Source organism: Acomys minous, assembly GCF_964271855.1.
Source record: "Acomys minous genome assembly, chromosome: 14".
NCBI classification, from domain to species: domain Eukaryota; kingdom Metazoa; phylum Chordata; class Mammalia; order Rodentia; family Muridae; genus Acomys; species Acomys minous.
Window position 1 is genome coordinate 105,545,735 of NC_140496.1, and position 16,147 is coordinate 105,561,881.

Below are 16,147 nucleotides of genomic sequence, written 5' to 3' on the forward strand. Positions count from 1 at the left end.
ACCTGTGCTCATATTCACATATCCACCCACAGGCACACACACATGCATATAATTAAAAAGAATAATATAGCTATTTCCCAAATAATATAATATTAAAAATAAAAGTAAAAAACAAACTGAAGAATTAGGAAGATTTACAAAACAGCTGAAAAGAATATTATAAGATTTATTTTTCTTTAACAATAGTTTTAACTTTGACAGTTGCTGCAGGGACTTCAGAATGATTTGGAAGACTTGCATGACAAACTTCCTTGGTGACTAGTAAGATTTCATGTCTCAGTAGTTCCACTTTGGAGACACAGTTATGATGCTTTGGAATTCAACTGATTAAAATCAAGCAAGGTAACATTACAGGAAGTAACTTTATTTTATAAAATTAAAACATTATTGCAATAAAGTTATTAATAAAAACTAGCTCTTTTTAATCAATTTAAATTTGTTTAGAGACATTCGTGTTTCCAACCAGAGATATGTGAAACCCACTCCATCCTTATTTCCTTGTTCTCTCTCCAGTATCTCTACGAGGCTTCCCATCCATATGGAGTAGATAACTGAGTAAATACCACCAAGTTAGAGAAAGTGGTACAGAGGAGTCATCATGCATATTTGCAATGCTTCTCCAAGAACTCACACTCTATTTAGAAAAGAAGATATCTACATCATTTGTAATCACTGTGCAATAAATTAGGGTGTATAGAGATGCAGAATGTGCTAGAGAAGGGAAATACATCATGATATTAAACTATAGTTGCTATGGTTATATGGAAGCTCATTTGTTCTAGGACTTCTCTCTTCTCTTCACTTCTCAGGGTACACATTCATTTTTGATAGCTGACTCATTGAAGGAGCCATCAGCTGATGCTGGCAAAAACAGAACAGCAAATATTAATGAAGGCAGAGTCTCAGAGACCATCAGCAGAGTGACCCTCCTTGGAGCAATCAGATTTGGACTAAAGTCATGAAAACTAATGTCATAGAATCATGTGCTATTCCTCACATTGCTCCAAAAGCAAGGCAAACAAAAAACAGAAATGAGCACATATCACAATATATGTCAGTGCTAGGTAAATAGGCCCCATCCACCCCCATTGAGGTTCAGCTGAAGCATTTCCAAAACACATTAAGCCTTTAGAGAGAAGCCAAAGTACCATTGTCCTCAAGGGGAAAGTTTTCTAAGGCATCATCCACAACCCGCAACATCTGCCTGAGTGCAGTCAAGATCAGAACATCCATCATAGGCTCCAACGTTCTCTCTGAAGCGTAATTTCTGACCATCAAGATATTAGATATAGGAATATTTAGCATGGTATGGACATTCTTTACCTATGGAAAATATATTTAAATTATTTTATGTGAAAAATATTTATGAAGCATATATATGTAAATTTATGAAGCATATATATGTATATATATGAAGTATATCATACTAGAAATTTAATTGAATATTAAGTACAATTAAGGACAGAAACTTAAAGGGTAATGGCTTGATAAATCCTCTTCAGAATACAATTATAACATGGATAATTATGGTTATAAAATGAAATATAAATTGGAATGAGCTGAGCAATCAATCCAGTAATTTGTGCTGATGAGAACTGAACTCAAGGCCTCACACATGTTTGCAAGTTCACTCTCATTGAGATACATCTACAGTCCCCCCTTTTAAAATATTAATTTATTCAGATTACTCCCAGGACCATTTGATACCAGCAGTCCCACCACCACAACAAGCCCTGGAGATAATATCACATCCAACACACGAGAGAAAGATTTCAAGTCTGAGGTTATGAAAATGATAGAGGCTTTAAAGGAGAAAAATAAATCCTTCGAATTAGAACAGAAATACACAAAGATAGAAATGAAAGAATTGAGCAAATTCACTTAAAGAAATTAGTGACGGACAGGAAGCAGCAATCAAACAGGAGAAGGAAACTAATAAGAGCATTCAAGACCTAAAAATGGAGATAGAAGCAATGAAGAAAACACAATCTGAGACAATCCTGGAAATGGAAAACCTAGGAAAGAGGACAGGATCTATTGACATAAGCACCACCAACAGGATACAAGAGGTGGAAGAAAGAATCTCAGGGATAGAAGATATGACTGAAGAAATCAATACAACAGTCAAAGAAAAAGTCAAATCTAAAAAGCTCCTGACACAGAACACCCAACAAATCTGGGACACTAAGAAGAGACCAAATCTAAGACTAACGAGAATAGAAGAAAAATAAGACTCCCTGCTCCAAGGCCCAGAAAGTATTTTCAACAAAATCACAGAAGAAAACTTCCCCAACCTAAAGAAAGAAATGCCCATAAATATACAAGAAACCTACCAAACTCCAAATAGATTTGACCAGCAAAGAAAATCCTCCCACAACATAATAATCAAAACACTAAGCATACTGAACAAAGAAAGAATACATCCCAACTGTTATCTCCTCACTTGTATCTTCCCATTCCCACCCTCCCTCCTTCTTCTGCCTTATTCCCTTCCCCTAGACCTCTGACAGAAGGAGACCTCCTCCCCCACCATATGACCATAGCCCATCAGGATAGCCTGATTCCCCTTCCTCTGACTGCCAGGCCTCCCCACAAAGAGGGGGTGATCAGATTGGGGCAACAGAGTTCATGTCAGAGGCAGTCCCCACTTTCCCCACAACCATGGAGAATAAGCAGTGCATTAGCTATATCTGAACAGGGGTGTCTATGTTCACTCCATGCATTTGTGCTTGGTTGGAGAAACAGTTTGTGCAGGCCCTCTGGGTCCAGATCCACCAGCCTTGATGGTCTCTTTGTGGGGTTCCTAAACCCACTGGGTCCTGCTATCTCCCCGTTCTTCCATATCACTCTCAGAGCTCTGCTAAGAGCGCCAGCATTTGCCCTGATCCCCAGTATAGACCTTTTTTTTCTTTTTATTTTGAGTCATGTCTTGAATTCACTCTGTAGCCCAAACAGGCCTTGAACTTGCAATCATATGGCATCAGCCTCCTGAGCATCTGACATTTCAGGCTTGCCAAACTGAATGCACCTTGACTAAATTCTCACTTTGTGTGTGAACACACACACACACACACACATATACACACACACACAGTTGGCAGGAGGAGATAGAAAAGACAGTGAGAAGCAAAGCACATGGCTGTGACTTTATCCCTATATCGCCTGATTATAAACTTCATTCTTTACCTGACTTTGAGAAGTCGCACTTTCTGTCATGTTTAGAAAATTGTCATCAAGAACTTTATCACAGTTATTCACATTTGTAAGCAAGGCTACATGTCCAATATCTGTATCAAATAGAGATCATTATTATAGGAATGTGCCAAGACAGTTTTTAAGTATACATATGAACACCAGCTCTCTGTAAGATGAAGAGTTGGATGAGAAATATTCCAAGTAAATCTCAGCATAAAGCTGATCTTCTTCCAAACGTCATTTTCTTCTAAAATGAGATCTGACTTTGAGATGTACGTAAACTCACAGTAAACTTGAAAGCTTGGTATGTGTTTAAAGTGGGAAACATGGCTGCTGCACCATTGAACTAAAGAGTCAAGTAGGTCATTAGATAAAGCAAATTAAGACCATGTTAATATATTTCTACACATCTATATTACAGAAGTTAATTTTTAATAATGACAACAATAATACCAAATATTAGAAAGAATGCAGAAAACCTGGATTGACCATATAGTGCTAGTTGGAATGTAACATGGTCTCATTTCTCTGAGTGGCAGTTTAGTGATTAAAAAATTAATATACACTTTCTATATGACGTATCAGTCTTATCCTTGAGGAACTCATGACCCCTAAAAATGAAAGCACTAATGTTCAGAAGCATTTTATTTATAACACCTAAAACCTGGACAATGTTTAAACACATCCTGATATAACTGTATCAGGAACTATTACTCATCAAACAAAGAATAAGCAATCACTATATAAAAGCTCTGGCATGAATTTGAAAGGGTGTTGGGCCAAGTTTGAAAAGTCATTCTCAAATGGTGACATAAAAATTATTCTATTTATATAATATTCTCAAATGAAGACTTATAACCATAGAGAAGTGGTCACATGTAGTTAAGGATGGTGAAGGGGCAGAGTGTGACTGTTTTAGTGGTGAGGTAACGCTGTATCCTGGGTTGTAGGCATGGTTTCATGAATTACTACGTATAATAAAATAGTACCAGAACCCTGCTTTTGATCTTACTAGCTAATTCCTGTGGGAAGGTTAGCCCCTTTAAGAAACCTCAAGAGGATTATACAGACAAAAACTGTAGACAGCCTAATCCTTCAGTTCTGAAGGCAACCATTTAAGGTGTATATCAGTCAAGTTTTTCAATGACCTCTTCTGTGCTTGCCACCAACTTGGAGCTCAAGATATTTACACAAGGAAACCGGATGTGTAATTCCTCACCATTCACTTTGTAACTTCCTATGGAATTGTAATGACACTTACCACAGTCTACTACATCTTTCTGAATTTTTTTGAGCTTTGCCACCATTTTATCAGACAGGGTGTTGACAGAGTTGCTGTCTAAGACAAAAACCACACAGTGAATCCTGTCCTTGAGTGGTGGAGAGGTGACATACATGAAGTGCTTCGCCTGAATTGCCTCATGTGGGTTGAACTATATAGAAAAAGAAGTTGATATTCACTGTTCAGAGACTGCTTAATCAGCAGAAAGCACAGCCAATCACTCTCTTCCCCCAGATTCCTCCCTGGTTGCTTAGTTACAGCTTCCTCCCTGCCCATTTCTCATTGTCAAGATCTCACTTTATCTTTCTTAAAGACAAATGACTTTATTGTTTTGGTAAAAATGGCAATTAACCACTGCGATTATTCAAAGAAAATGCAAATACTATTAAAAATCTGACTTCAGTCTCCAATCCCCAGAAACAAATACCATTAAGATTTGCTATGCATCATATAGGCATGAGAATTTTGCATGCTTAAATGGATTGATATATGGGGAAGGGCCGACAGAGAAAAGAGAATGAGATGATGTTTAAACTTAAAGACTATGATTTCTTCTTAATTTTTTTAAGGTAAAGTAAGCTGAAGTGAAATGAAAGAAATGTGAATTTCCAAGTTAGTGTCTCCTTATCACAAACAGGACAGTGATCTTTCTACTACTGAGAAAATAGATTTTAAAATACAGCAAACATTTGTAAGTGTGTACTGTGTGTGTGGTGTGTATGTGTTCTGTGTGCTTGTGTGTATTGTCTGTGTTTGTGTAGTGTGTGCGTGTGTGTGGTGTGTGTATGTTGTGTGTGTGTGGTGTGTGCCTGTGTATTCAGTGTTGATCTGAGTTGGCGTATTCCTTGCTATGAAAACTGAGGGTTTGGGGATAGTACTCTCCTCATCTCTCTGCTCTCTTCCTCCCTTTAACTATGCAATTCCTTTCCCTCACTAAACTGTGAGTCTCTTGAAAATGTTAACTGTGCTCTTAATGAGCTGTGCATTTTTTCAGTGATTCTCTTTTTCTCTAGAACAAATTACATTTTTAATAAACAATTTCAAATGAATGAATGAGCACATAGTCCCTAGTCAAGCTTTCCCTTCAAGCTCAGCTGAGGAAAAAAAGGATTGAAAGTTTAGAAATTGAAGCCAATTCCATTTCATTCTATACCCAAAGGAAGGGGCTACACAGATAATGCTGAACATCTAGGGTGTGTTGCTCACCTGGTGTTCTCAGAACTTCTATAGCACAGGCACTGTTATTATTACATTTCAAATATTGAAAGTCCAAGGTTTAGAAAAATCATTATGTAGCTCCCTTCATCGGTACACATCTAACCCAAATCCAGGCAGTATCCTTATGGAAAATTTCAACGGACGGTAGATACTTATTCTAATATCTTCTCTATACTTAAACATTCACAAAGTTAAACTACCACTCATTTAACTACTTAAATGACTTCTTCATTCACGGTTTACATTATTTAAAGAATCATGTAAACAGAACATTTCTATGAACCTCCCCTAAAGTTCACATAAGTCAAGCCCCGCCATTTAGTTTTATTTCTCAATTGCACAGACCATAGGACCAACCATGACTTCACATTTCTTTCATGAATATACATCCATTTAAAGGAGAGTAGCATTAATGTTGGAATCAGATAAGTCTTGGGGTGGAAGAAGGCTTACCTGGTACCTGTCTGGTACATAACCCTTTAAGATGTGAGGTATGTCATCTATGCACAATCCTGCTTCTTCCCTCTCATTCAGCCCCATGGAATCACACAACATAAAAGGCAGTGTTTTCCCACTTTCTCCATCTTTAATAGAATATATTCTGTACTGTAAAAAAAAATTACTAAGTTAAAGAATGTTTGCTAGAATTCAAGGCAAGAGGAAAAAGAGGAAAAAGCTAATGTTTTTTATAGTGGCCTGGCACTACTGTGATCCTCCTGCTGCAGCCTCCCAAGGGCTGAGATGACAGGTGTGAGCCACCACATCAAGCTGTGTACTCATAGCTCTTCTACATGAAGGACAGGAGATGCTTTAACATGGTACTTTACCAGAAAGTTCCAAACCCGTCTGTGAAATCACCACAGCTCAAACATTGAAGCATTTCAATTAATGCTTAATGGATTCAGTTCTTCCTGTAGCATCTTACCTAGAGTTCTTAGACTATGCTGACATGCTGAAATAAATCCACATCAAAAATCAGGGTGCAATTCGTGAAAGTTGTAGAAATGTTTTAAGATATTGAATATAGAACCAATGACAAATTGATGCTATAGTCTTGTAGTATATTTACAAGTATAAAAAGATGTTTTCATATAACTAATTATTGGGTCTGTAAAAACAAAAGGCTTCTCTGGATAATATTATTGAATGGACATAAATTTGATGCAAAATTATTTCTATTTTACTTAAGTACTTAGCATTTAATTGTAGATTAGGAAAAGGGTTGTTTCTGAAATAAAATTACCAAAAAAAAAAAAAAAATGAACAAATGCATTGATTCTAACCTGTAAATCACAGTCTTTCACAAATTCTTAGATAGCTTACCTGCTTGGTAATGCTGCTTTCATCAGACCCCACGATGGCCTGGCGAGCTAGGCGGCCTTGAAAAACAGACTTCACTGAATTGAAAAAGCTGGACTTTCCAGAACCTACTGGGCCCACTAAGAGAATACGAGCTTCTGAGACCAAGTCTTCATAGGGCCTGTAGGCTCTGAGAGCAGAGATGAGCTTTCTTCGGTGCCTGTTTAGAATACAGGAACATTATGATAGGCAGATTTGGGCCCAGGGGTCCCGCTCAAACTAAGGCACCAGCCAAGGACAATACAGGCGGTAAACCTTAAACCCCTACCCAGATCTAGCCAATGGACAGAACAGTCTCCACAGTAGAGTGGAGAGTGGGATATTACTTTCTCACATACTCTGGTGCCTCACCTTTGACCATGTCCCCTGGAGGGGGAGACCTGGTGGCACTCTGAGGAAGGACAGCAGGTTACCAAGAAGAGACTTGATACCCTATGAGCATATACAGGGGGAGGTAATCCCCCTCAGGAACAGTCATAGGGGAGGGGAATAAGGGGAAAATGGGAGGGAGGGAAGAATGGGAGGATACAAAGGATGGGATAACCATTGAGATGTAACAAGAATAAATTAATAAAGGGAAAAAAAGTTTTAAAAAAAGAATACAGGAATTAACTACAACTGCAGATCTTCTACAAAGCAGTGTAATTACCCTAGGGCTAAAGTTTATTCTATTTTAGGTATGGGTTTACTTACACATTTATTCTGATAGCAGCTTTAAAACATATTGTGTGTAATACCTTAAACATACCGGGTTATATACTTTACCCTTAGATATGTATTTATATATTCAGAATGAAACCTTAAGCTGAAACAAGCCATTATAAATCTTGGAACACAAATCTTTGAAAGATATTAACATTGAGAATAAGTGTTTATTTGCAATAAACTATATTAAGGGGAAATAAAAATATATTCACATCTATAAACTGAAAAGGGAATATTGTTTTGATATTAACTGCAATATTGTCTGTCAATAGCAACTTTCTTTCATTCCAAGTAATATTATTTTTTATCTTTCTTACTAGTTCATTGTCAGTACTCTTAATGCAACTAATCTTAATAAAATTTATAACAAGTAGGTAAAGAGCCTAACTTACTGTTTGGCAGTCACCATCCTTTTTATGACGCCTGGATCATTCTTAATGCCTACAGAAAATAAACACAGCACAGTAAGCTCCCTGACTGTTTGACTCTCTGCGGTCAAGTCCCCTCCTAAGCAGGGCTGGTCTGTTTGTGTAGCCCTGACTTCTCCCTGCGAGTCCGAGTCAGAAACATCCTGAGAGGAAGAGAAGATGAATCTGTGCAACTGTAAAGTCAAAGTTTCTCCCTCTTTGTCTCCTGCTATCACCCTCATTTCTTCTCTCCGTATCCTCTCTCCTCTCTCCTGTCCCTACGACCTTCATCTCCATCTCTGTCTGTTTTAAGAGAATAAGAGATAGTCTGTTCTGGAGGCATTTTGAGTTACCATGACCCAGGAACACAGATTTATGCTACCCGAAATTCCATGTTCCAACAATGGAAGCAGTTTTACAACATTTCTGTAGCTTTAAATAACAAAGAAAGGCAATAAATATGGTGGGTACAGCAAAGAGACAGACACAACAAGGTCATTTCCGTCTTTATACATGTGCATTTTTTTCTCACAGGAGTCTACAGTCCTTATTCCTGCACAGTAGGTTTATTCATCATTTCCTTGCCCTTGCAAACCAATTATAATGCATAACTGCAAAGACAAGAATCAGCTGCAGAGGCCCATTACCCTTTTATACGTACCATCAACTCGAAAAATTTCACATTCCAAATATTGAGAGATAACTTTAACATTAAGGTCTAGTATTTTTATTACTGCATTGTTTAGATGAAGTTTGAGTTTGCTTGGATCCAGAGTGAGTGACAAACCATACGGTGAGAGAAACTTTAGCTGTTCATTATTGACTGTTACTAGTGTGTCCAAAAACAAAGCTGATGTTCTAGGGCTATTATTCTTTTTAAAAGAAAACCAAACACAAGTACGTGGCTTTTCAGAGGGTAAGCTGGAAAAACACTCCAGCATAAAAACCCCAACAACCTCTTCATTCAGGTGAACTACTGTCATGGTGGCTCCCTGATGAGAACATGTCTTAGTCATCCTGAAAACGCTAGACTCATGAACACTAGACTTATAAAGAAGAGTCAAAGATGCTTTCCCAAGAAGTTTTTCCAGAATCTTTTCCTCTATCCATGTCAATCGGGTTGTCATTTCCATGTTCCTGTAACTGGGAGGAAAACAAATAGAAGTTCAGTGACTGTCGTAATATAGCAGTTTAAAGTACACGTTTCTATTTAATTCCAACGAGCTTTATTGTCCTCTAATCCAGTTAAAACACATTATGATTTTGAAGCAAAAAAAAATGTAGTATGTGGAAATGGAGGCATAGAAATTCTACGTGAAAAATACATATTTTTGAGATGATAAACAGCATTAAAATTTAACAGGAATGATGGCACACTTCTTTAATCGCAGCACACAGGAGACAAAGACAAAGTAGAGGTCTGTGAGTAAAACACCAGCCTGAGTGGTCTACATGGACAATGAGTTACAGTCTACTCTGATTTACCTACACAGTGAGTTCCAGCCCAGCCAGCATTTCGTAATGAAATCTTGTCTCTAAATAAATAAATTTACATTGGTTAACAGAATAAATTCCAGACTAGACAAAAAACATTTTTAAAAATTAGTCAAGAAATAATTTATTTTTATAAGACAAATAGTAAATAATTTATGCAGGCTTTGTGGCTCACATGCTCTCTTCCCTGATTTTGTGACTACCATTGTAATCACAATAGTTATATGTGTTGTAACTGAAGTATGGTTTTTACCCCAAGATTCACGTGTTGTGAGACTTGCCTTTAGTATGTTACTGACTGATAGAAAAATAGAGGCAGGACATAGTGAGACATAGCTAAGTTGAATTTAGGATGCTCTTGTAAGAAACTAAGGTATTGCTCATAGGAACCTCATCATATTTCATGAGAGAGTTATTATAAAAGCCTAAGATTGTCTAGGGTTCTAGTTTCTAGTTTGTCCATGTGCTATATTCTGCACATATTTATATAGTACCACATGATCCAATCCTCCTTGACATGACGCAGCCATGTGCCATAGCTGGACAACAAAACATTAGATATCTAGTAACTCTGAGGTAAATGAATCTTTTCCCTTTATCAAGGTAGCTGCTCTGAGATATTTCATTATGGTACAGTATATTAATTCTATATATAAGCAAATTAACATGACTGCATGTCAATAAAACACACATAGACTATAATTTGTCAACCTATGAATTAAAGGACAGAGGTGAAAATATATTCAAAGATAGTTCACAAAGGAAAATGACAGAAATAAGAAAGTAGTCAACAGATAAACAAGTCCTATGGTGACAGCTAACCTCAGAGCCATCAAACTAGTTACTAAGTGAAAAAAAAATTAAAAATTGTATAAACTGTTTTCGAAGAATTAGAAACCATTATACAGTAAGTCTAATTAGTAGGAAGTTAATAAATAATTATATGACTAAGATTCATAAAAGTTCACACAGAAGAACAAACTTGATATTTAGAATTGCACTTCCCTAAGTTGTAGGGGCCAACATCAAAGAGATCCCTGAGAGGACAGGAGATGGGTCAGTGAGCAAAATGTTCCTCATGCAGGAACAAGGGTCTGAATTCAAATTCTCAAAACTCATGTAAAGCCAGATATAGGCATGCTCATCTATAATACTAGCATTCCTTTGCTAAAAGGTATCCAAAAATAGGAGAATCCACTGAAGCATGTGGGCCAAGTAGCACAGCAGTGCAGAAGAGACCCTTCTTCAAACAAACTGAAAGGCAAGTACAGGCACAGCAGGTTGTCCTCTGAGCTGCACAAATGCTGTGGGATGTGTGCATCTGCACCACACACACACATACACACACACACAACCACCTGAGATGTTGAAATTTGAAAGAAAGCTTCAGCTAGACTAATAGAATTAAAACAAATTTTTATTTTGGGGTGTAACAGAAAGAACACATTGCTAGCATTCTCCACAGGTAATGAGCTGAAATTCTGAAGAGATCCAGAGAAGAAATATCAACAGGCTGGAGGCATACAGAATTTGTTTTCTCTTCCAATATGTTGCATTCAGGTAAATGGGATTTCTAGTATGAGTCATTGCATCCAGAGCTAGTTACTGGATTTCTACAATAATACACTAAAGATATAAACTATAAAGGAAAGATAAAATTGACTTTGAAAACAAATGATTGTCTTATAAAAAGAGAAAATAAAAACTAGTTGGGGAATTATAAAGGCATTCTATAAAGCTACCTTACAGAGAAATTATAAGAAGCCAAGAACCATACAGAAGAAAAGTAGACCAAGAATGGGAAGATCAAATTTAAAGATGTAATGACAAGCCAAGAAAAAGATAGACATGTTGTAACATGGCACTGTGCCAAATTCATTTCATATAAGAATAAAAATCCAGCAGTGCCAACAGTTGTCTCAGACACAGAGACTCGAAAATATTGATACTGGAGGTGGATAGATGGCGTGACAATTAAGAGAACTTGCTATTTTTCTAGAAGATCAGGGTGTCAGTTCCAGCACCCTCACAACCACCTGAAACTCCCATGTCATGGGGGCTGATGCCCTCTTCTGTCTTATACAGGCATAGTATTTATGAGGTACACATAAGAAAACTCAGGCACATACACATAGGCATAAGATAAATACACCCACACATTCATACTCACACACACGTGTATATATATGTACATATAAAGCAGAATCGTTGACATTGTCTTGATAGCCACATAGAGTTCACCAGAAAGTGTAGCTGGTCCTGCACCATTTATGAAGACATATGTAGATCAGGTACACTCATTTTGGCACATCTGCACAATGAAATCAGTAGCAGTTGACATGAATAGGCTAGCTCTATTTTTTTTTTTTACAAATATAGGTAAAGGCAAATAATTTTCTTTTAATTGAAAAAGAAAACTAAGCATGAGAAACTAAGTTTGGTGCCATCTGTACAAAGTGTTAACACAAAGCAATCCCAAAGATTGTGCTCATACATTACACACATGGTAGAACGTGTGTGGTCTGTGCACAAGCCCGGATTCCGTTTCACCCTGAGAAATAAGCAAGGATAAGAGCAGAGGGGAGAGTCATGGGTTGCTTTTACTTGGCATGTAATACTTTCCTACCAAAGCAAATCTGATTAAATGAAGCAAATCATAGTTGAAATGTGTGAGAAATATTTGGAGGTTGTTCCAGAGTTTGCTTTCCCGGTAGTTAGCAGGATGTTCGTAGTTAGTTAGTAGGAGCACAAATAAATGAGAACAGTGTAGTCGCCCCAAAGAGAGGCCAGGCAGTGCTTACCTGCTGTGGAGTCCTCAAGCAGATGGAAACAAAGGGTGGATCAATTCCTTTTTCTGAGTCGTGGGGCAGTTGGAGAACAGAAAATTCTTTGTCTATCTTAGGTTCCAAGGTCAGAAGGAAATAAAGCAAGCTGAAACTCAGAGCAGGAAATTCTTTGTTGTGTGCTGTTGGCTGCACACCAATTGCCCTTAACTTTCGTTTTCCTCACTGAGAAGAAAGAGAGTAAGAAAAAGAAAGCCACGAAGGAAAAATTGATCCCTGCACCTGACTGCTCACAGACACGCTTGAAATGGCAATGACTCATGCGAACGCACCTTAAAAAGCCCTTCCTGTAAATTGCCTTTGTCCTTGGCCCTGAGTCACTAATGCTTTCACAGTTCTTCATACAACAACCCCATGCCTGTTAGTAGCTCTGCTTTGCAAAGTCCAAACCACTCTTGAAAACATCAAGTTAGAACTTACTCAGAGGAAGGATAGCAGGCTACCAAGAAGAGACTTGATACCCTTTGAGCATATACAGGGGGAGGAAATCCCCCTCAGTCACAGTCATAGGGGAGGGGAGTAAGGGGAAAATGGGAGAGAGGGAGGAATGGGAGGATACAAGGGAGGGGATAACCATTGAGATGTAATATGAATAAATTAATAAAATACTTTTTTTTTAAATCATGGTCAATTAAAAAAAAAAAGAAGAAGAACGGGTGGCACAGGTGGCAGGCACTCCTCGAGCCTAGACTCCCTCCATGGAACAAGTGCACGATGGTTCCACTTTTCCGACTCCATGCAGCACCTCACCGTTCCTGTTCCTGTTTACTCACCCGTACATTGGCACTGTTGTAGACCTGGGGGGAAATGAGCTGGATTAGATGAAATCAATAGCATTAAGAAGTACGCAGAGATAACAAGATGGCGGCGAGCTGCGTGCACCTTGCTTAGATGCCAGAGAAACTAAGGCAGGAAATTGGACTTATTTCGTAAGCAAGAACACTAAGCTCTGCACCCCACTAAAGGGGGAGAAACCATAGTGCGCCAGGAACAAACTAGGGACAGCCTTGTGCAACCCCAAACACGGAAAAAAGCACCGACTCCCCGAGGAGCAGAGAATCCGCAGCGGCAGCGGCAGCTGCAGCTAGAGCTAAAGCACAGGGACAGCGATAGAGGTGGTGGCTGTGGCGCCAACACCACCAGTGGCAGCGCTTGCTGAGGTAGACCTGGGAGGACAAAAAAACTCGCAGTGGTGATTGGTAGGGCAGGAATTGGAGAGCTCAGCAGCAGGAAGTGGCAAGCAACAGGGGCTGCATGGGACTGTGTGCAGTGACCCTGGTTGACAGACCAGTGCCTTGTTTCAGTGGAGAGCAGCAACCAACAGGGAGAAAGGGGAAGTCAGACTGCTGAATGGATCAGTGCACCAAAGTGAAGTAGCCTGTTTACAGAGCAAAAGATTAACAAAACAAAAGTCATACAGTATCTGACATCCAAATCACAGATTCATTGTGTGGTGAACCCCTTAGAGGAGACAAGCACCCAGAGGAGCCCTATAAAACCACGGAATCTAGGTGGTAGAGCTCAAACAAATAAAGACACAGAAGGCAGAGTCTGAGAACCCAGTATAGAAAACAGCTCCCTATCAAAGTTACTCACCCCCAAGACCACCAGCTTGGAAAGCCCAAGCCTCCTAAGCAGATGCCTAAAGGAAAGAATAAGAGGTCTAATAACAAAAATCAAGACATTATGGCTCCACCAGAAAGCCCAGAAACCAACAGATATCCTACTATGGCAGAGTCACAGGAAGATGACCTCAAAACCATGCTTATATAGCTATTTGAGAACTATAAAGAGGAAATGAATAGATCCTTCCAGGATTTCCAGGATAGCACAAACAAGCAAATAGAAGCTATCCAGGAGAAACAAGAAACCACAAACATACAGGTGAAGGATTTAAATAAAACAATTCAAGACATGAAAACAGAATTAGACAATATTAAAAAATCACAAATCGAGAAAAAAAGTGAAATGGAACAATTAAAAAAGGAAGCAAGAATCCAACAGACAAGTATAACTAACAGAATCCAACACATGGAAGAGAGAATCTCAGGTGCTGAAGATACAATAGAAGGAATTGGTCACAAAACAAGCCTCAATAGATATAAAAAATTCAAATAATCCCTTGCATCCTATCAGACCACCATGCCCTAAAGCTGAGCATCAACAACATTAGAAGTGGATAAATTCCCCTTTCCAAAGTTGAATCAAGATCAGGCAAACAAATTAAACAGTCCTATATCCCCTAAGGAAAAAGAAGCAGTCATTAAAAGTCTCCCAACCAAAAAGAGCCTTGGGCCAGATGGATTCAGTGCAGAATTCTACCAATCCTTCAAAGAAGAACTAATTCCAATACTCCTCAAACTATACCACAAAATAGAAACAGAGGAACTCTTCCAAACCCATTCTATGAAGCCACAATCACCTTAATACCTAAACCACACAAAGACCCAACAAAGAAAGAGAATTTTAGACCAATCTCCCTTTTGAACATAGATGCAAAAATACTCAATAAAATTATTGCAAACCGAATACAAGATCACATTAAAAATCTCATCCATCAGGACCAAGTAGGTTTCATACCAGGCATGCAGGGGTGATTCAATATAAGGAAATCTATCAATGTAATTAATCATATAAACAAATTGAAAGAAAAGAATCACATGGTCATCTCTTCAGACTCGGAAAAAGCATTCGACAAAATCCAACACCCTTTCATGCTAAAAGTCTTAGAGAGATCAGGTATACAATGCACATACCCAAACATAGTAAAGGCTATATACAGAAAACCTATTGCCAACATCAAGCTAAATGGCAAGAAACTTAAGTCAATCCCACTGAATTCAGGGACACGACAAGGCTGCCCACTCTCTCCATTGTTCTTTAATATAGTATTCAAAGTCCTAGCTAGAGCAATAAGACAGCTAAAGGAAATCAAGGGGATACATATAGGAAAAGAAGAAGTTAAAGTTTCCCTTTTTGCAGATGATATGATAATATATATCAGCGATCCCCAGAAGTCAACCAAAGAACTCCTACAGCTGATAAACAGCTTCAGCAGAGTGGCGGGATACAAAATTAACACGAAAAAGTCAGTAGCCCTCCTGTATACAGAGGACAAAAAGGCAGAGAAAGAAATTAGGGAAACCACTCCCTTCACAATAGCCTCAAACAACATAAAATATCTTGGAGTAAATCTAACCAAGCAAGTGAAAGACTTATATGAAAAAAACTTCAAGTCTCTACAGAAAGAAATTAAAGAGGATATCAGAAAATGGAAAGATCTTCCCATGTTTATGGATTAGGAGAATCAATATAGTAAAAATGGCCATCCTACCAAAAGCAATCTACAGATTTAATGCAAAATATCAATACAATATTTTACAGATCTAGAAAGACCAATCCTCAACTTCATATGGAAAAACAAAAAACCCAGGATAGCTAAATCAATCCTATACAATAAAAGATCTATTGGAGGAATCTCCATCTCTGATCTTAAGCTGTACTATAGAGCAACAGTAATAAAAACAGCATGGTACTTGTATATAAATAGGCCAATTGACCAATAGAATCAAATTGAAGGCCCAGATATACATCCACACACATATGGCCATTTGATTTTTGACAAAGAAGCCAAAACGATACAA

The 16,147-nt window shown here is 38.1% G+C and overlaps 1 protein-coding gene across 5 annotated transcripts; it reads right to left on the bottom strand.

Annotated features, from left to right (window-relative positions):
- Positions 1-343: 343 nt before the first annotated feature.
- IFI44L (interferon induced protein 44 like) lies at positions 344-13,719 on the bottom strand. Of its 5 annotated transcripts, XM_084755627.1 has the most exons (11): positions 13,545-13,719; positions 13,277-13,300; positions 12,462-12,668; positions 8,828-9,309; positions 8,152-8,200; positions 7,019-7,214; positions 6,149-6,301; positions 4,457-4,628; positions 3,187-3,287; positions 1,149-1,323; positions 344-861 (listed from the first exon to the last, which is right to left on the bottom strand). In XM_084755627.1, the coding sequence occupies exons 4-11, from the start codon at positions 9,297-9,299 to the stop codon at positions 806-808; spliced, it is 1,374 nt and encodes a 457-aa protein (XP_084611753.1). In that variant the 5' UTR covers positions 9,300-9,309; positions 12,462-12,668; positions 13,277-13,300; positions 13,545-13,719; the 3' UTR covers positions 344-805. The 5 variants fall into 5 exon arrangements, with proteins under 5 accessions (XP_084611753.1, XP_084611754.1, XP_084611757.1 ...); XM_084755628.1 differs by lacking the exons at positions 13,277-13,300; positions 13,545-13,719 and adding an exon at positions 12,776-13,269; XM_084755631.1 differs by lacking the exons at positions 8,828-9,309; positions 12,462-12,668 and having other exon boundaries at positions 13,545-13,716.
- Positions 13,720-16,147: the final 2,428 nt, after the last annotated feature.